General features: G+C 47.7%; 1 protein-coding gene across 3 annotated transcripts in view; it reads right to left on the bottom strand.

Moving 5' to 3' along the window:
• The window catches only part of ubr3 (ubiquitin protein ligase E3 component n-recognin 3), a 47,817-nt gene extending 30,445 nt beyond the window's left edge, over positions 1 to 17,372 (bottom strand). The window contains exons 1-25 of one of the 3 annotated variants that reach the window (XM_077002745.1): positions 16,887 to 17,372; positions 12,568 to 12,707; positions 12,047 to 12,199; positions 11,241 to 11,405; positions 11,025 to 11,065; positions 10,877 to 10,943; positions 10,662 to 10,792; positions 10,280 to 10,508; positions 9,926 to 10,105; positions 9,316 to 9,449; positions 9,011 to 9,097; positions 8,845 to 8,910; positions 8,482 to 8,571; positions 7,607 to 7,735; positions 7,346 to 7,398; positions 7,109 to 7,242; positions 6,796 to 6,880; positions 6,386 to 6,528; positions 5,480 to 5,576; positions 4,270 to 4,411; positions 3,985 to 4,089; positions 3,359 to 3,541; positions 3,164 to 3,196; positions 1,369 to 1,811; positions 246 to 334 (exon numbers count right to left, since the gene is read on the bottom strand). In XM_077002745.1, the coding sequence (XP_076858860.1) occupies positions 246 to 334; positions 1,369 to 1,811; positions 3,164 to 3,196; positions 3,359 to 3,541; positions 3,985 to 4,089; positions 4,270 to 4,411; positions 5,480 to 5,576; positions 6,386 to 6,528; positions 6,796 to 6,880; positions 7,109 to 7,242; positions 7,346 to 7,398; positions 7,607 to 7,735; positions 8,482 to 8,571; positions 8,845 to 8,910; positions 9,011 to 9,097; positions 9,316 to 9,449; positions 9,926 to 10,105; positions 10,280 to 10,508; positions 10,662 to 10,792; positions 10,877 to 10,943; positions 11,025 to 11,065; positions 11,241 to 11,405; positions 12,047 to 12,199; positions 12,568 to 12,707; positions 16,887 to 17,320 (3,553 nt within the window). In that variant the 5' untranslated portion in view covers positions 17,321 to 17,372. The remainder of the gene's footprint in view (positions 1 to 245; positions 335 to 1,368; positions 1,812 to 3,163; positions 3,197 to 3,358; positions 3,542 to 3,984; positions 4,090 to 4,269; positions 4,412 to 5,479; positions 5,577 to 6,385; positions 6,529 to 6,795; positions 6,881 to 7,108; positions 7,243 to 7,345; positions 7,399 to 7,606; positions 7,736 to 8,481; positions 8,572 to 8,844; positions 8,911 to 9,010; positions 9,098 to 9,315; positions 9,450 to 9,925; positions 10,106 to 10,279; positions 10,509 to 10,661; positions 10,793 to 10,876; positions 10,944 to 11,024; positions 11,066 to 11,240; positions 11,406 to 12,046; positions 12,200 to 12,567; positions 12,708 to 16,886) is intronic. The other 2 variants (XM_077002746.1, XM_077002747.1) reach the window with 2 other exon arrangements.
• Positions 17,373 to 17,395: the final 23 nt, after the last annotated feature.

The following is a 17,395-nucleotide window of genomic DNA, read 5'->3' as shown; positions in this document are numbered from 1 at the left end:
CTGTTCAAGGCCAATTTTTAAATCAGCAGAACCGACTCGGTTACTCAGCTGAACCCAGAGTGAGAGGAAGCATCCGTTACTGCGGTGGAGAATCAAAGCTCTCTGGATAAGGTGGTGGGTGCCTTCAGCACACAACACGATACACCTGCTCCAACATTACGAACGTTCCCGTGCAACTCCAGCGTTTAATTCATGGGGTGGTCAGGAAGGCGAGACGCACGGCGGAAACACTGGAGGCTGCTCACCAACGTCCATGGCTGTCTCCATGAAACTCTTCTGTCTGGAGGCAAACTCAGCCAGGAGCTTCTGCTGCCGTTCTCTGGCCCGCTGGCGTCTGAGAGAGAGAGAGAGAGAGAGAGAGAGAGAGAGAGAGAGTCACCAATGGCACTAGACGGAAAGTGCAGATGTTCAAGCAGCAGAGTCACTCATGCTCTTTTGGATACTTGAACTGTTGAAGTGAACAAGGCGGGAGAAATTGTCCTCGTTGGGCTGGAAATCAACAAACAACAATTTGTGCAGACGCATGGACGTGTAACGAGCTACCGCTAGCTGTGGCCCCACCCCCAGCCCCGCCCCCGGGGGGACACAGGGAGGCAGTAAAATAAGAGGGGCCTAATAAGAGGACATAAACTGATGCAGACAGGAATGACACGCTTCAGCTCCCACCGCTGACAGCGTCAGGGACAAACATACGCTGCTGGGACGTGGCACCAGAAATTACCCAGCATCCTCCAGCCACCTCACCACCCTCCTTCATGTTGCTATGGCAACTAACGATATAACCACACACACACACACACACACACACACACACACACACACACACACACACACACACACACACACACACACACACACACACACACAATGTCCGTGTGCATGAGAGAGATTTGTCTTGACTTGCAGGTGGCATTTGTCCCATAATAACAGGTGCTAATGGAAGACTTATAACCCCTCCCATCACCTTTAGGGAAAGATAAAGGGGATGGAAGGAGTGTGGGGGGAGAGAGAGAGAGAGAGAGAGAGAGAGAGAGAGAGAGGAGAGAGATGGGGAGAGAGAGGGGGGGGGAGAGAGAGAGACAGAGAGAGAGGAGAGAGATGGGGAGAGACAGAGAGGAGAGACAGAGAGGAGAGAAAGGGGGGGAGAGGGGGGCTGAGAGACAGGAGTCTAGTCTATGCAGTAATAGCTAGTGAAGGCGTAAGTCAAATCAATGTGTGTACGACACAGCTTGGAACAATGAGACTACAGCCAACAACAGCCACTGAAAACACATTTTCCTCCAGCACAAAGAGCAACTAATGACCAAGAAGCGCACACACACACACACACACACACACACACACACACACACACACACACACACACACCTCTCCTCTTTATCCATGCTCTTCTTGTCTCCCGGACTGTTCTTCTTGGGCGGCACAGGCGGACACACTCGGCCGCAGATCTCCTGCAGACACCTCCTGCTATGCCGGCTCCGCACCGCCGCTTTGGCCAGGATACGCTCGATGGCCGTGAGGCCGTCGCCGTGGGCGTGGCGGGCCGGGTCGGCCTCGTCCAGCCAGCCGGGATCCAGCGAGTTCTGCCTGGCCGACAGCTTCTGGTGCAGCTTGACCAGCAGGGACAACATGCTCTCGCGGATCTCCAGGATCTCGGTGACCAGCTGGGGTGGCGAGCCCGGGCCGTGGCAGCGTGAGGAGGCCTTGGGCCGCACCGCCTGGTTGGCCTCGCGACTGTTGCGGTTGATGATCTCCTGGAACTTCCTGCGCCGCTCCGCCACCAGGCTGAACAGCTGAGCCTCCCGCAGGTTCTGAGAGAGGGAGAGAGAGAGGGAGAGAGAGAGAGAGAGAGAGAGAGAGAGAGAGAGAGAGAGAGAGAGAGAGAGAGAGAGAGAGACCCGCATGATGTATGTGCTGGTGGTGATTCTTCACAGCAGAAGCGGTAAAAAGGGTAACGAGAGAGGATCAGAGGTAAAAATGGCAGATATGATGCAGGTTTTGCAGTTTTAAGGCACAACCATGATGCAGTTTTAATGGTTTAAGTGTTATAACCACCACAGACTCAACAACAGTTTCCCCTCAACATCCAGGTATGATCACACGGTGCCCTTGTAGAGGCATGATGACGTCTATGTTACGGTACGGTAGATAGACACCGCCGTTTACTTATTCGAACGTTTGAAGGAAAAGAACGTTTTAGGGAAGGTACGGATAGTGATTTTGTGCTTGTGAACATCCATTTTCAGCCAGCCAATCAAATCAAAGGAGGCAGGATTTACTTTGACAGAAGCTGGCTTTTTAATGCCAGTGTTGCAATAGCAGGTTAAGCTACAAGGACAGCTATGGTGTTAGGAGTCCAACCACCACATTATTCGTCCCACGCTATTTGCAGAAAGGATATCACGTAACAATTTTGAGATTTGTGTCATTACGGATTCGTTTTCACTGGCCAGCCCATTACAGCTACCCGCGTCAAAATGTTGAAGTCTATTTACGAACCCACTTTAGTTAAATTAATACACAATTTATTACTTTAGCTGTACTGTAACCCTGAAACTGTAGCGACTCTAGTCTGAATGAGATAAATCACAGATCATATCAAATGTAAAGTCCCTCACCGGCCAGCGTTTAACCTAGCAAACTTTGGAGCAAGTGGCGTGTTTCTAGGGATGTGCTGATGGTGGCTGACCACAGCCACGGCTGTTCAGAGCCGTTTGGACACCCGCCAGAACTCCCTCAGAAACACATCCATCAATTACACATGCACGAAATGAACAAACAGTTTGTCCAAGACTTAATTAGTGTACCACACTGCACAGGAGAACGATCACGAAGGTCTGCAGGCACACGCAACCTGCACGGTTATGCAAACGCACAAGACACAAACTAATGCAGACCGCAACGACAACAATCGTGTCAGAAAACACACATGGAAGCCACACCCCCCGCATCACAAGTGCTATGGCGTGCATGTTTATTAAGCTACGTAAAGCCTTTATAGCACCCTGACCTCCAGAAACAGGGGGAACGCAACACTTGTGATGCGTGTGGTGCAGCGGGACCCCAACTTCCCACACGCTCAACTCTCAACAAACACCCCAAACAGTTCCGCACGCTTCCGATTCCAACCCCCCCCCCCAAAAGTTGGTCATTTCCCCTCTACCTCTCTCCAATTCCCCGACAGCCTTCTGGAGCTCTGTGGAGTGAAAGTGTGCAACAGCGGTCAGACACAAGGCAGGTTGGAGAGGTCACCGTGCACACGGGCAGACCTTCTAAACTCGGGTCCGACCCGGGCTGGGAGCGGAGCGGCGCCGGTCCGGAGGGGCGTGTGAGGTGGAGGAAAACGGGCCGCGCTCACCTGGCCGAAGCTGGAGGCGGCGGTGCTGGTGCTCGGGGGGGTCTCCCTCTCCCTCTGGCGCTCCACCTCGGGGGCCGTCTCGGGCACGCGCACCCGCACAAAGTTGATGACGTGGTGGAGGTTGGAGAGCAAGCTGGTGCCGGGGAACCAGCTGTCGTGGCAGTGCTCCTCGATGCGTGGCTCCTGGGAAGGGCGTACATGTGGGTACACTACGTAGGGACACTAGATCAGGTACACTACGTAGGGACGCTAGATCACTAAACCTCTCGGTCAGGGACGAAGCCACTCCAAACCGCAAAGGCAGCAGTTGACTTATATTATGGGCACTACTTATAAGGTCTGGAGACAGACCACCTGGGCCTTCTGGGGAACTCTACTCAAAAAAGCATGGAAAAGTTATTTTAAAAAGCTATTCAGGCATGCTCAAGTCATCTTCTAGTCAAAGGTTCCCGGAGATTATCTTGCATGCATTAAATGTACCCTTATCTCATGCTGATGTAGAAAGCATACGAAAGCATTAGGTCTGTATATGCCTGCTGTAAGGACTCTATAAACTTAGCTTGAGTTAAAAGGCCACGGAGTACAAAGACTTCCCAAAAGGTCAAACCAGGACAGAGGATTCTCACTTCATCGTCCTTGTCCTCCTGCGTGTGGTTGTCCAAGCCCAGTTCCACCAGGTACAACACCATGCACAGCACGTGCTCAGACATGTTCTGGTGGTCCATCCAGATCTGGACCAGCAGACCGGAGCGGGTGGGGGTTGTCAAAACATGATTTATAGGAAAACACAGACAACGGGAAGTTAGTTTTCCAGTAACGTCCTCGACACCCAGTACGGTCACTGAGCACAAATGCGTGTGGGGGTGTGTGGGAGTGTGTGGAGGGTGTGTGGCGTGCGGCGCGACGGGCACCTTGTAGAGCAGTGTGAAGATGACGATGTGTAAGGTCTTGCAGTGCAGCAGACGCACCAGGCCCCTGTAGCACGGGTGCAGGGGTGTGCGCTCCTTATAGGGGGGCCAGGGGTTACCGGCGTGAACGCCAGACTGCTTCAGACTGCAAAGGACAGAGACGCGCCCTAATCAGAGCTGCCCACAGCAGAAAGGCACTGGGGGCCCGAACTGAATTAAATTTACATTTAACATATATTTAAAGCATGAGGATGCTTTCTGAAGGGCCTGATAAGGTGATAATCTGGGGAACGAAACTTTACTATTCTTAACATATTACTTAATGTATAACTCTTAACACAGCTGCAATAGTTTTAAAGGAAGCAACTGATTTTGCTGATTCCCCTGTAGAGGTAATCAATCATTGTACAGTACAGAGAGGGAGCTAAAATTAAAATTTTTTACATTGTCAGTATAAACAGATCAAAAAATGCACAGATCAAAAAGTGTGCAGGGCTAAAGAAATTTCTATATGTTGATTTGTCAGTAGGTTTGTGATGAAGACAGTCTGATGAACAGGAGACCTCTTCTTCGTACAACTGTGAGCAGGAAAGTCTTCTGACCTGCAGTGTAAATGTATGCTGGCTGCTCAGAGAAGGATTTTCCACTGCATTTGGAAAGCTCCCATCATGCGGAGAACGACAGGATATTACCCTCACCCCATCTCCTGAACCAGGACCTTCACATTTGTCTTCAGGAAGCTCAGAGCAGAGTTCAATATAGCAGGGCCTTCCCTGGTCTATTAGACTTTAGACTTGATATATTGATCTTTCCTGCCTTGGCTCTAATTGGAGGGGTCCTAATGCTCACCCCTGGAGTACACAAGTAACAAACACACACATGGCCAAAGAACAGGAGTAAACTTGGAGATGCATTCTCCTCTCAATGACCTTACGTAAAGCTCTGTGACCTTGGGGCTTAGGATGAACACACTGCATGATGCAACTGGGAACTTTTAGTTCCCTGTCAAGGTACGGTAGTCTACCAAGGCAAACAAAAATTTCAAAGTAGCTTCATTGTGACTCATCAGGACATGACAACATACCTAAATAGTTTAGTAGATTATGCATGAAAAGACAAAAAGGTCATACAGGTTCTTCTAAAAATCATTAGAAATTCATTAGTAGTGTGAGTGTAAGAAGAGTTTAGAATAGACAACATGATGGTGACATACAACGCGGAGTATCTGTCCATCGCTGACTGGACATCTCGCCGGTAAACTGTGCGCAAGATGACCATGATGGGGTCAAACTCCTTCTCCCACACCTCAGCTGGAGAATAAACACAATCACACAGCGTGAGTCCCACACAGTTTAAGAGACACAGTCACTTCCCGATACCCACTTACAGAGGACTCCAGAGAGAGGACGTTCATCACGAGTCTGCCCCCATGCGGCAAGATCGGGAGAAAAGAGTCAATATGTCTAGACAAGAACGGCAAGCGGAAATTTACTGTGGTGAGACAGACATCAGTGGACCAGAATTTAATGGTGCTGTTTAGCAATATGGACCGAACAACTGTAGCGCCACTTGTATGTATTTGTTAATGAGAACGTGACCCAGGTTAACGCATGGAGCCATTGTGTGACGGCAGAAGGTGATGATCCACCCTTCATGCAGAGAACGGAGCAGAGGCACAGAACTCAGCTGCGGCTCAAGACTGCCATCATGTGGTGAAAGAAAGTAAAACCACAGCGACTGACTGGGGTGATTAGTGAAACGATGACAAGGCATGGTGTTATTGCTTCCCATAACATTATTCCTAAACATTATTGCTCCAGTATGCATGTCAGATTCGGGGAGAGACCAAACTAAAAAAAAAACAGAACTGGAAAATATAAAAGCTGAAAAATACAGTTGATCTATTAGAATATTTGATAAAGAGAAAACAGAGTTCTAGAATCCAGAACTTGAACAAAGACGCACGCACGCACGCACGCACGCACGCATGCACGCGCACACACACACACTTTCTTTAGTCTAAGACAGCTTTGAGCACAATCCAATTTTATCCTATGAACACTTGTCTGCATCTGGAGCAGGTAGGGGCAGAGGTGACCCCTGGGGAGAGGTCACTCACCTTTGGGGGTGTACATGCCCTGCTGCATGGAGCCCCCTGGCTCAAACACGGGAGCTTTAAAATCCGCCACGGCGGAGAGCATCTCCTCAAAGCTGCAGCTGCCCGGAACCATTCCGCTCTTTGGGTTGGGGTTCTCCGGGATGTGGAGCGATGGTTAAGGCCATTACACCATGGTGTTAGCAAGTATTAGCATTTTGACATATTGGATACTTAAAGTGGTATCAGGTGATCTGGGAGAGTTAGAAGAATAAAGGCACTGATAAATCATAATGTTAGAATGAAATGGCACTGGCAGAGACAAAAGGCTCCTTATATGAGGTAAATAAATTCACAAAAAAGCGCATCTAGAGTGGTAAATGTAGACTGCTCGGAGGTTACCCTGATTTAGGGAAGAGGCCATAAAGGATATGAGATCTAAAAGGGAGCTGTGTGTGCGGTCATTCATACACAGCTGAGACACCATCTCTGCCCTCAGGATCTCATCATCAGTCATACCTGAGAGAGAGAGAGAGAGAGAATGGGGGGGAGAGAGAGGGAGAGGGGGAGAGAGAGAGTGAGAGAGAATGGGGGGAGAGAGGGGGAGAGAGAGAGTGAGAGAGAAAGAGAAAGAGAGAGAGAGATGAGTCTACACACATATCTATGAAACTCCCACCAAAATGTCACAGAGAGAGAGAGGGACAGAGAGACAGAGAGACAGGTGTACAGCTGTAGCTCCATGCCCACCCAGGTGTATGCGGAGGCTGCACAGTATGACGAGGAAGGTGAGGGCTCCCTCCAGCATGGGCCGCTCCTGCTCCGCCTCCAGAACCGTGTTCTGGTGCTGTGAGGCCATCGTCAGCAAGTCCACCACTTTAAACCTGTCACACAACCACAGAGAAGCAGTCGGCTCACAGAGGAAACGGGCACGGCTCTGGAGACCACGGGAACCGGTCATTACGGTCTGGTCAATCAGACCCATACCTCTCAAATACTGAAGAAATGAAGTAGTCCGGGTCGAGGCGTGACGCACACACCTGCGGAGAGGTAAACAAAGACTGAAACTGAGCGCGTCACCTGGACCAGTAAGGGCTCGTTCCGTGGGAACAGTACAGGTGAGCTGTTCCCCACGAGCTCCACCGCCATCGTTACGTTTGATTTAGCCACACGTGTTACGCGGTAGCTGAAACAGAACAAGTGGAGCAGACACCGTGAGGAGGAGAACGTCACGTTACGGAGGCGCACCTGGAGGAGGAAGATGTCCGGGTCGATCATGGAGTTGCAGAAGTGAGACTGGACGTACGTCATGGCCTGACCTTTAATCTGGAGGCCGTTCCTCACCCACATGTTACTGTGGATTTCAGACAGACATGCCTGCACACAGACACACACACAGACACACACACGGACACTTATGTAATAAAATCATGACGTATGATTCTATTATAACATACTGCATTGTAATTTATGTTACTTCAGAGTTCACACAATTATTTCAGTCTGATATAATACAACATTATCAACATTAACATCCCATTTCAATGCATTTCAAGATGCTACAATGTACTAAATGATAATGAGAAAGCCACTGAAGATAACAGAAGACTAAACACAAAATGAATGCATTTTACAATGAAACAGGAGGCAGACGCAGCTCTAGTCTTGGACACTCATTTGCGTATGCCTGATCTGCTGACAGATTGAGCCACTACAGGCTGATATATCAGCACAATGTGAAATCCGCAACTCTAAGCCATCTGTACCAAACCCTCCTGCTGAGACAGGTCTATAGTCCTTTCAGCACTAGATATATGTTATATGTGTGTGTGTCAGTAGCGAACCGTGACCATTATACCTGGGCCCGCTTATATTTTTGTAATTGTTTAAATGTCGATTGTCAAACTGTAAGTAGATAAAATAAAATTGGATAAATTATATTATATATATTTATGTTTTAAGAATATTTTAGGCCCTCTGAGAGGGCATAGAAGGGCCTGACGGTTCCCCACTGGTGTGTGTGTGTGTGTATAAAACATTCACACAGAAGAACACACACAGACTCCCTCCCCCTTACTGTGAGTGTACTTGTAGCTGTAATCTCGACATGAGGTGTCGGTCACCTGTATCTGGAGTGGATGCACCATAATCTTCATCAGCATTTCCTGGTCAGGGAGCAGACTGTCCAAATCCAGCGCCTGACACTTCACCGCCTGAGACGAACAGGAACACGATTCACGTGAGCTTCTCGACGGATGCAAACGCTTCCCCACTTAGAACGAGCTGATACATGTTGTTACTTCACCATTTTTCTGCCCCGTGTCCATGAGAATGAATGGAGGTCAAGTACGTTCTTATTACATCCTTTACAGTAACTCACGTCCCTCTTTAGCAACTGACCATATGGACAAAGCCCTTACATGAAGTATTCCACTCTTCCTGCTGGTTGTGTGTGTGTGTGTGTGTGTGTGTGTGTGTTGGGTTACCTTGCTGAGGAACATGGCGTAGTAACGGTGGAGGGGCAGGTGGAACGTGACTTGACTGGGGGCGGGCTGTTGGGAACAGGTCAAACAAGGTGATCAGTACTGCCGGACAGGGGGGAAATGGAGGGGGGGGGGGGGCGGAGACTGAAGCGCTGGTGAACCACCGTACCTCATCCACAAACCCGATGGCGTCGAACCACATCTGTAACGTCTCCAGGCAGTACCGCACCACCGTCTTCGTGTACTCCTGCGTTTCCTGTCAACGTGAACGCCACCCTCTCGATTACTCCAGAAGAAATTGACATGGAACGGTCCATCCCCCCACCCCACACACACTACACAGATGACTCTCTACACCACCACATAAATCTTTGGACCAGGTTGGTAGTTGGTGCCATCGGGGGCATCTCTGGTGCCAGTAAGGGCGGAGGTGTTTGGGCCTGACGGAGCAGCCGCGGGTGGTGTAGCTCTTACTTTGACTTTGCAGTGTGTGAGCAGCCCCCACATGGGCTGTGCGCAGGCCTCCAGCTCGGCAGCGAAGGCGGCGTAGTACGTCTGCGACTCAAACTCCACGTGCTCGTTCATCTCCCTCTTATTGAGGTTCATTCCTGAAGGACACACGCAGCGGGGGAGGGGGAGAGTCAGACTGAGGGACGAAAAAAACCCTCTGTAATGCTGTAACAATGCAGATAATGAGATGTCACAAAACAGCAGATGTGAACACTAGACACAAACCAGCCAAATATAACCATACAAGCGAAAAGTGTCACACCAGCAAACTGTCCTCGTCTCACGCAGCCTCGCGGGCAGCTCTCGGCTTACATCCTGGTCTCGCGGGTTAGCTCGCGTCTTACATCCTGGTCTCGCAGGTTAGCTCGCGTCTTACATCCTGGTCTCGCAGGTTAGCTCGCATCTTACGTACTGGTCTCGCAGGTTAGCTCGCGTCTTACATCCTGGTCTCGCAGGTTAGCTCGCATCTTACGTACTGGTCTCGCAGGTTAGCTCGCGTCTTACATCCTGGTCTTGTGGCACCCTGAGCCCTACATCACCCCATTACCTTGGTCACCACGGCAACAACACCCACCTTGAAAGAAGGAGACGAAACTCATCCACAGCATGAGCAGTGAGTGGTCCTCCAGGAAGCGCTTGGCCACGCTCTGGTGCGACAGGATGTTGATGAAGTCGCTGACCAGCGGCCAGTACGTGTTGTTCTTCAGCAGGGCCTCCCCACAGTTCACCACCACATGACGGTTGTTCTCCTCATCTGCAACAGGAGACGCAGCTGTGAGATTTGTAATCGAGGGTTAAACCTACTGGTTCATCCATGGTTGTCAATGATCTTTCTTATTTATATATTACTCATCCACCATTTCCAGTTCTTTCCACCCAATTGTCTGCACCCCCCCCCTGTGGTGCGGTGACCCGAGGCCCCGCCCACCTTGTAGCTCGCTCTTGACAAGGCAGCTCTCCATCATGTAGAGCAGCACGGTCACCATGACGTCCAGCAGCTGGCACTCCTCGGTCACATGACGCGCCAGCTCCTCGTTGCTGAACAACTGCACGCTGATGTGCACGATGCGGTTGGACATGGTGTCTGACTCGCGGCTCTTCATCAGGGTCTTCATGATGAAGGCGTAGTGCTGCACAAACGTCTTAGTGAAGGTGATCTGAAGGGCGAGAAAAGGAAGGAGATGGAGGGATGGGACTCAACCTGGCAACCCACTCTACGATGCAGGACCGTAAGTCAAACACAACCGATTCAGCATGAGAGCGATTAAGAACTCCCGATTAAGCAGAGTGTGTATATATGAACTGCATACCTTATAGTCTTGGTCTGGCAACATGTTGAGTAAAAAAGTGACCATCTTCTGGGGAAACTCGTATTTAATAGTCCAAAACAACAACTCCTCTAAAAAACATTTATGTTTCAGAGAATCCATTATGGATGAATCTAAAAAGAAGAAATTAGAAAATTACCAGAGGCTCTCTGCTCAGAATCCTGAGGAAAACAGAGATGTGTTCATGTCTTTTGTACCTTTTGTACTACTGCTCAACTTCACCCTCTTTCTCTGACCTACACCCTGACCTCCATCCTGGTCCTCCTGTTGGAGAGAGGAGAAGAATGGGAGGTGCCCTGAAGGAGCTTCCTCGGGCTTAGTGAACCCTGCAGTTTCATGTCTTACCTCTTTGTTTTCCTCATGGGGGGTTCCTGCTGCGGTGGCCCCTGACAGCACGGCAGGGATCCATTCAAGGAAGGAGAGAAACAAACATTTTTAGGCCAGGATTCAGGCCAGGGCACACCAGAATCAACAACTTTGTAAAACAAGAAAAGCCTCACAGCAGCCTCAGATAAACGGACCACAGCCCGTCAGGCCCATAAACGTAGTGGGAGGTATTACCCAGCAAGCTAAGCGCTCCGGACCCAGCTCCAGCTCCAGCTCCGGTCGGCGAGTCTCCTGGAGCCGCCGTCCCCGAAGGCCTTTTCTCCTCTGCCAAGCCAGAGTTCTTCAGTGCAGACAAGTACTTCTCATAGTTCTTCTTTGCATACATGTTATCCTCCTGACCTGTGGGAGGAGGGAAGGAATGTGTAGTGGGTCAGTCTCAGGAGAGACTGTATTCCCCTTGACCAAACAGATCATTTCTCTCAAACTGATCCGTTTCCTAATATCATCTACCTAGAGGAGTAGATGACAGGAGGAGTGAATAAACAAAATCAAAATATAGCTGTCTGGGTCGTGACCACCACCACAACCAACAATAACAAGTTCTAATGTTACACTTCAGTATGTTATTTGGTATTTGGTTACAGCACAATTTTTATCCGTAGATTGGAGTTCTCCACAGAAAGCCTTTTTAGCCCTGTAGCAATGACAAAACTATCCTGACCAGCAGAGACTGAGAAAAGTGCATAGTTATTCAAAACAAGTACATTATAGATTTATTCTGCAGTTTTTCACCAGATGCTTATTGCTTACGGTTTTCACACACACGCACACACGCACACACACACACACACACACACACACACACACACACACACACACACACACACACAAACACACAAACACACAAACACACGCACACACAGACACACAAACATAAATAATACAATCCTACAACCGTGCATAGAAGGTAAACAATACATTTCTATTTTCACCAAATACCACCAGTGGGAGAGCACACCTTCTCTGTAGCTCATACATACCCATGCTCAGTTCTTTAAAGGTCTGCTGATTGGTTAAAATCTTTGTGAGAACAGTTCTCATGGCTCCGCCCATTTTCGTGAGGTCTTCTAAGAAGGAGATCTGAGGTTCCAGATGCTGTAGGACCTTCTGTAGATCCCGGTCTGTGGCAGACTCTGGAAACGCAGTATAACAAACACAAACAAGATTAGGTGTGAGTTGTGTGTTTCCACAGTAAACATATTAGACGGAAGTCCCGTAGCAATTGTAGAATTCCCATCTTGTTGGAACTGTACAAATATAGACAATATTTTTTTGGTTTGTTTTTGTGTGTGTCTGAGTGATGTATAATAGTACGATACATAATAGTGTATTTGTAAGTGAGTTAATGAGCTGTGACCTGACCTGCCAGTGCCGTGTGCCAGCGCTAGGCTTTATTCTGGCTACACGTGTAGAATGAACGGCCAGAAGGTGCAGATCACCACAGATAAGGAGTTACTAGTGGTCACTGTAATTGCAGGTGAGTGAAGATTGGTTCTCTCACCTGGCTCTGTGTAGCCATCTCTCAGGTACTGTATTATGCTGATGATGAAACGAGGAAGAACCATCTCAGACATGAGTAGTAGATCTCGAGGAACTGATGGAACGTTCTCCCCCGTTTTTAACCGATGCCTTCTACAAAACCTGCCACATGAAATTTATGACTTTGCTGTGAATCCATATGTAGTGTATAATAGAAATGTTAGTGTATTTTTTATAGACATTTCCTACTTGGGACATGAACAAAACAAATGTAAAATGTGGAATTATAGTTTTACTGAATAGTTGGGCTTAAATATTTATGGAGACTTGCCCAACTCAAAACGACAGAAAAGTCTGTGGTCCTGATAAGAGGAAATTAGGCATTGTATGATCCATAAATTGTTAAAAGAGGTTGGCAAACAAACATAACAGAAACATGATGCCAACAAGTTTCATATGCAAGACCTCCATGAGTGTTAATCTGTAGTGCTACCTCAGAACAAAAGGAAGTGAATCAATTCCATGAGGAAGAATAAAAATGAATAGAACTAATAAGACAGAAAACTGAAAGAACTTCACAAAGTGCACATGTATAATGTACAGCATGGTGAAAATACCCTGAGAACCGAGAGATAACATGTACACAGGCAAATCTATATGCTGCTGGATGAATTGTAGACTATAGGAGGACACTGCAAAATGCCTTATTTGGTAAAGTTCTGGATGAAGGAATCTTTTAAAAGACCTAATAAATATAGAATGAATGTGTATATGAATGACAGGGGTTCAAGGTCATGATAATTGAACATAAAGGTGGTAGAACCTAAAGAAAATATAATAACAGTAATAATATGTATAATAACAGGAGGGACAATGTGATTCTGAAAATATGTATAGAAAGTATGGCTCCTCCGAGTCCTGGTAACATCCCTTAGTTAGTACCTCAATTGCGAATACACAAACACCGATCTAGAATAAAGACTTCCACCTGTTATTCTCATCAAGCAATGTTGGAGTGTGCCTTCTTTGTTTTATTAAGCATGAATTACTTTGTTACTGGTTGTTTAAGGATAATTCAGTGACACTAACTATAAAGTGTAACTTGGGAACCACATCTATTACTAAGGAGTTTGGTGAGCTTTACTGAAAGAACCATGAGAAATTGGCTGTGATTTCCCAAGCACTAGAAACCACCCCGCTGGACTGAACAAATCAACACAGGACAGCCAAGCAGAGGGATTGACGTCTGTTCAGCTCCCCATGTGGAAATACTGTACTGTTTCAATGACCATTTATTCTACACGAAAACTGTTCTCTTGTTAAGTGACACTGCACCCACACAGGCTGTATTCTGTCAGTGCACTGCAGAACTGCTTGATTGCTGAATCGTCTAAGCTCAACTTAGCCACCTTGGTTGTATAATATATCATATGTCAATCGTTATGCCAACACTGGCCTATGCATAGACAGAAAACTAGCTACAATGAGCAAACGAGCACTTTAACAAGACAGTTTTGTGCTGTGTGCTTTAAAAGTGCTCTGAACAGTGTTTTGTTATTGTTGAACACATTGTCTGCTCTCCTCTACATGTTTGTCACACACACCTACACCTAGTATGTGACACTGATATGTGCAAAATCTTGTCCTGCATTGGACAAATTTAATTAATTATCCTAGCTAAGCAAATAACTTGTACTTGGGTGTCGTCCTGTGGTAACAAACTGACCAGTGATATAGAGGGTAGAGAGTGGATGGCAAACTGCAGACCAACAGATGTTTCAGAGCTTGTTATTGTATGGACAGCAGAAAAGTGGCAAATTAATGTAGATACAAGATAAATATTTAAGCCTCAAAATGTAGCACTGAAAACATGAAAAGTGAATAGACTTCCAGCTGAAAACCTAGGGTTTGGGTTAGGGTCATTTATTGTGATTTTCACTTGGTATATTAAACAGTTCTCAAAATCCAAAGATCTATTTGTAGTCTCTCATCACTGTTGCTATAATTTTCAATAGTCTACCATGTTTTTCATGTAGTTTATATTTGTATTTTCAGTATTTCATGTTCAGCATTAATTCACAGAATATTAGAGGTCTTAGCATTGTAATTACTCCATTCCATACACATTTAGAGTCCACACTAAACTTGCTTAAATGACCTTGGGCTTTGCTCCTGAAGTAGCTTTAAATTGTTGTTGCGGATGCTTATTTAAACGTATAGAAGGCTATAAAATATAGAATACAATCGGATATTGACTTTGGAATCGAAAATCATTAAAAACTTTTTTACATATTTTTACACCTCTAAAGAGGTGCATGTATTTGATGCAGACCTATAGCCCTTTTGACAATCATTTTGGAATCAGTATGTCATTCATCAACTAAAAAAAATTATATGACTGTGCATTAATGATAATATGCATCATATTTTATTACTTTTTCATTTATTATTTTAAATCCTTTTTCCATACTTGTCTGCCGGTATCCTACTGATAATGTTACGTTTCTTACATTTAAAGCATGAATCATCAATAAATCTGAAACAATTATCTGCCGATGTGGCAGGAAAATCCCTCAATGTGAAGGGAAAAATGAAACCGAAAGAGAGTGAAACCTACGAGAACCGTGAACATGGCACCAGGAGAGGGCTTCCCCTACACAAACGGGTCACCAGCACCAGGAGAGGGCTTCCCCTACACAAACGGGTCACCAGCACCAGGAGAGGGCTTCCCCTACACAAACGGGTCACCAGCACCAGGAGAGGGCTTCCCCTACACAAACGGGTCACCAGCACCAGGAGAGGGCTTCCCCTACACAAACGGGTCACCAGCACCAGGAGAGGGCTTCCCCTACACAAACGGGTCACCAGCACCAGGAGAGGGCTTCCCCTACACAAACGGGTCACCAGCATCAGGAGAGGGCTTCCCCTACACAAACGGGTCACCAGCACCAGGAGAGGGCTTCCCCTACACAAACGGGTCACCAGCACCAGGAGAGGGCTTCCCCTACACAAACGGGTCACCAGCACCAGTGGCTGCGTCTTCTTTCATGGACCACAATGCGATTAGTAAGTGCCAGCTGGGCCATAAATCATCATTATGACCGACAAACCAGACGGGAACACGGCAATATCTCATCCTGGTGTTTTAAAGCAAAGTACTGTGCTAGTGCACCAGAGTCAAGGAAAAAATATATATAATAAATAAAGAAACAAAAAAGGTACTGGAAAAAAGTGATAAGTAAGTGGCATTGGAAAATATGTGACTAATCAATAATGTATTATTTGCCAGGTCAAATATCTTGCAAAAACATTCACAGGGTGTGAGTAAAAACGTCTGGTGTCAGAAGTAGAGGTAAGACCTGTCAGTGGCCCCGCCGTAGGTTAAAAATAAACTAGACTTTTGATACTCAGTAAGGCAGCAGCTAGCTGTGCTCCCTGGGCTAGCTGTGCTCTCTGGGCTAGCTGGTGATAGCAGTGCTCCCTGGGCGAGCTGTGCTCCCTGGGCTAGCTGTGCTCCCTGGGCTCCCTGGGCTAACTGTGCTCCCTGGGCTAACTGTGCTCCCTGGGCTAGCTGGGCTAGCAGTGCTCCCTGGGTTAGCTTGGCTATCTAGCACAGCTAAGTGAACTAAGCACTCTAGGACAGCTAGCTGGGTACTATTTGGTTCAACCATCCCAGTTCTCATGACACATTCATTTCAATATAATTATCCCCAAAATCACCCACCAAACAGAACGACATCAGGTAACATTACAGGCTCTTTTCTGAAATCACAGAATAACAGCCATGCAGGCGGTCTATAAATCAGCCATGCAGGCGGTCTATAAATCAGCCATGCAGGCGGTCTAATGACTGCCATGCAGGCTGTCTAATGACTGCCATGCAGGCTGTCTAATGACTGCCATGCAGGCTGTCTAATGACTGCCATGCAGGCTGTCTAATGACTGCCATGCAGGCTGTCTAATGACTGCCATACAGGCTGTCTAATGACAGCCATGCAGGCTGTCTAATGACAGCCATGCAGGCAGTCTAATGACAGCCATGCAGGCAGTCTAATGACAGCCATGCAGGCAGTCTAATGACAGCCATGCAGGCAGTCTAATGACAGCCATGTAGGCAGTCTAATAAAACCCATGTAGGCTGTCTAATAACAGCCATGTAGGCTGTCTAATAACAGCCATGTAGGCTGTCTAATAACAGTCATGTAGGCTGTCTAATAACAGTCATGTAGGCTTTCTAATAACAGTCATGTAGGCTTTCTAATAACAGTCATGTAGGCTAACAGGCTACCCCTCGGTACCTAGCTCGCTAGCCCCAACTGTCCGACCCCGAGCCGAACTTACCCGCTCTCTCGCATGACATTCCCGTCTCCACAGTCGCAGGCCCCGCCGGCCTGACTCCGGAACATATTAAAATCATGGCCCGAGTGATCCCCGTTGTTAAAGCACTCTGCACAGAGTGACATGCAGGGCGAGATCCCGCAGGTCCGACATCGGTAGGCGACGAAATTCGCGGTCCAGACCAAACCGCAGAGGGCGGCGTTATCGTAGGAGCGGACGGCCTCGCAGAAGTGCTCGTACCCGTCCCCCCCGGCCAGCAGACACCGACACCAGTCCAGGGCCTCCGTGTCTGCCGCTGGCTTCTCCGGATCGAGAACATTGTCCAGCAATTCCTGAAGTTGCCGGACACCAGAGCTGTTGTCAGTTCGATTGAGATCCGCCTTCAGACGAGCGGCCGTGGCTTTCTTATCCCGGCGGAACAGCGACGCCGCCATCATTCACTCTGACTTGTTGTCCTGAATGTATTTTTGTTGTCTTGTTGCTGTGATCTCGGCGTTTCTCGCGACAACACG

The sequence above is a fragment of the Brachyhypopomus gauderio genome, chromosome 4 (genome assembly GCF_052324685.1).
Source record: "Brachyhypopomus gauderio isolate BG-103 chromosome 4, BGAUD_0.2, whole genome shotgun sequence".
NCBI classification, from domain to species: Eukaryota; Metazoa; Chordata; class Actinopteri; order Gymnotiformes; family Hypopomidae; genus Brachyhypopomus; species Brachyhypopomus gauderio.
Note: the sequence above shows the minus strand (reverse complement) of the source record. Positions and strands in the feature narration are given on the sequence as shown.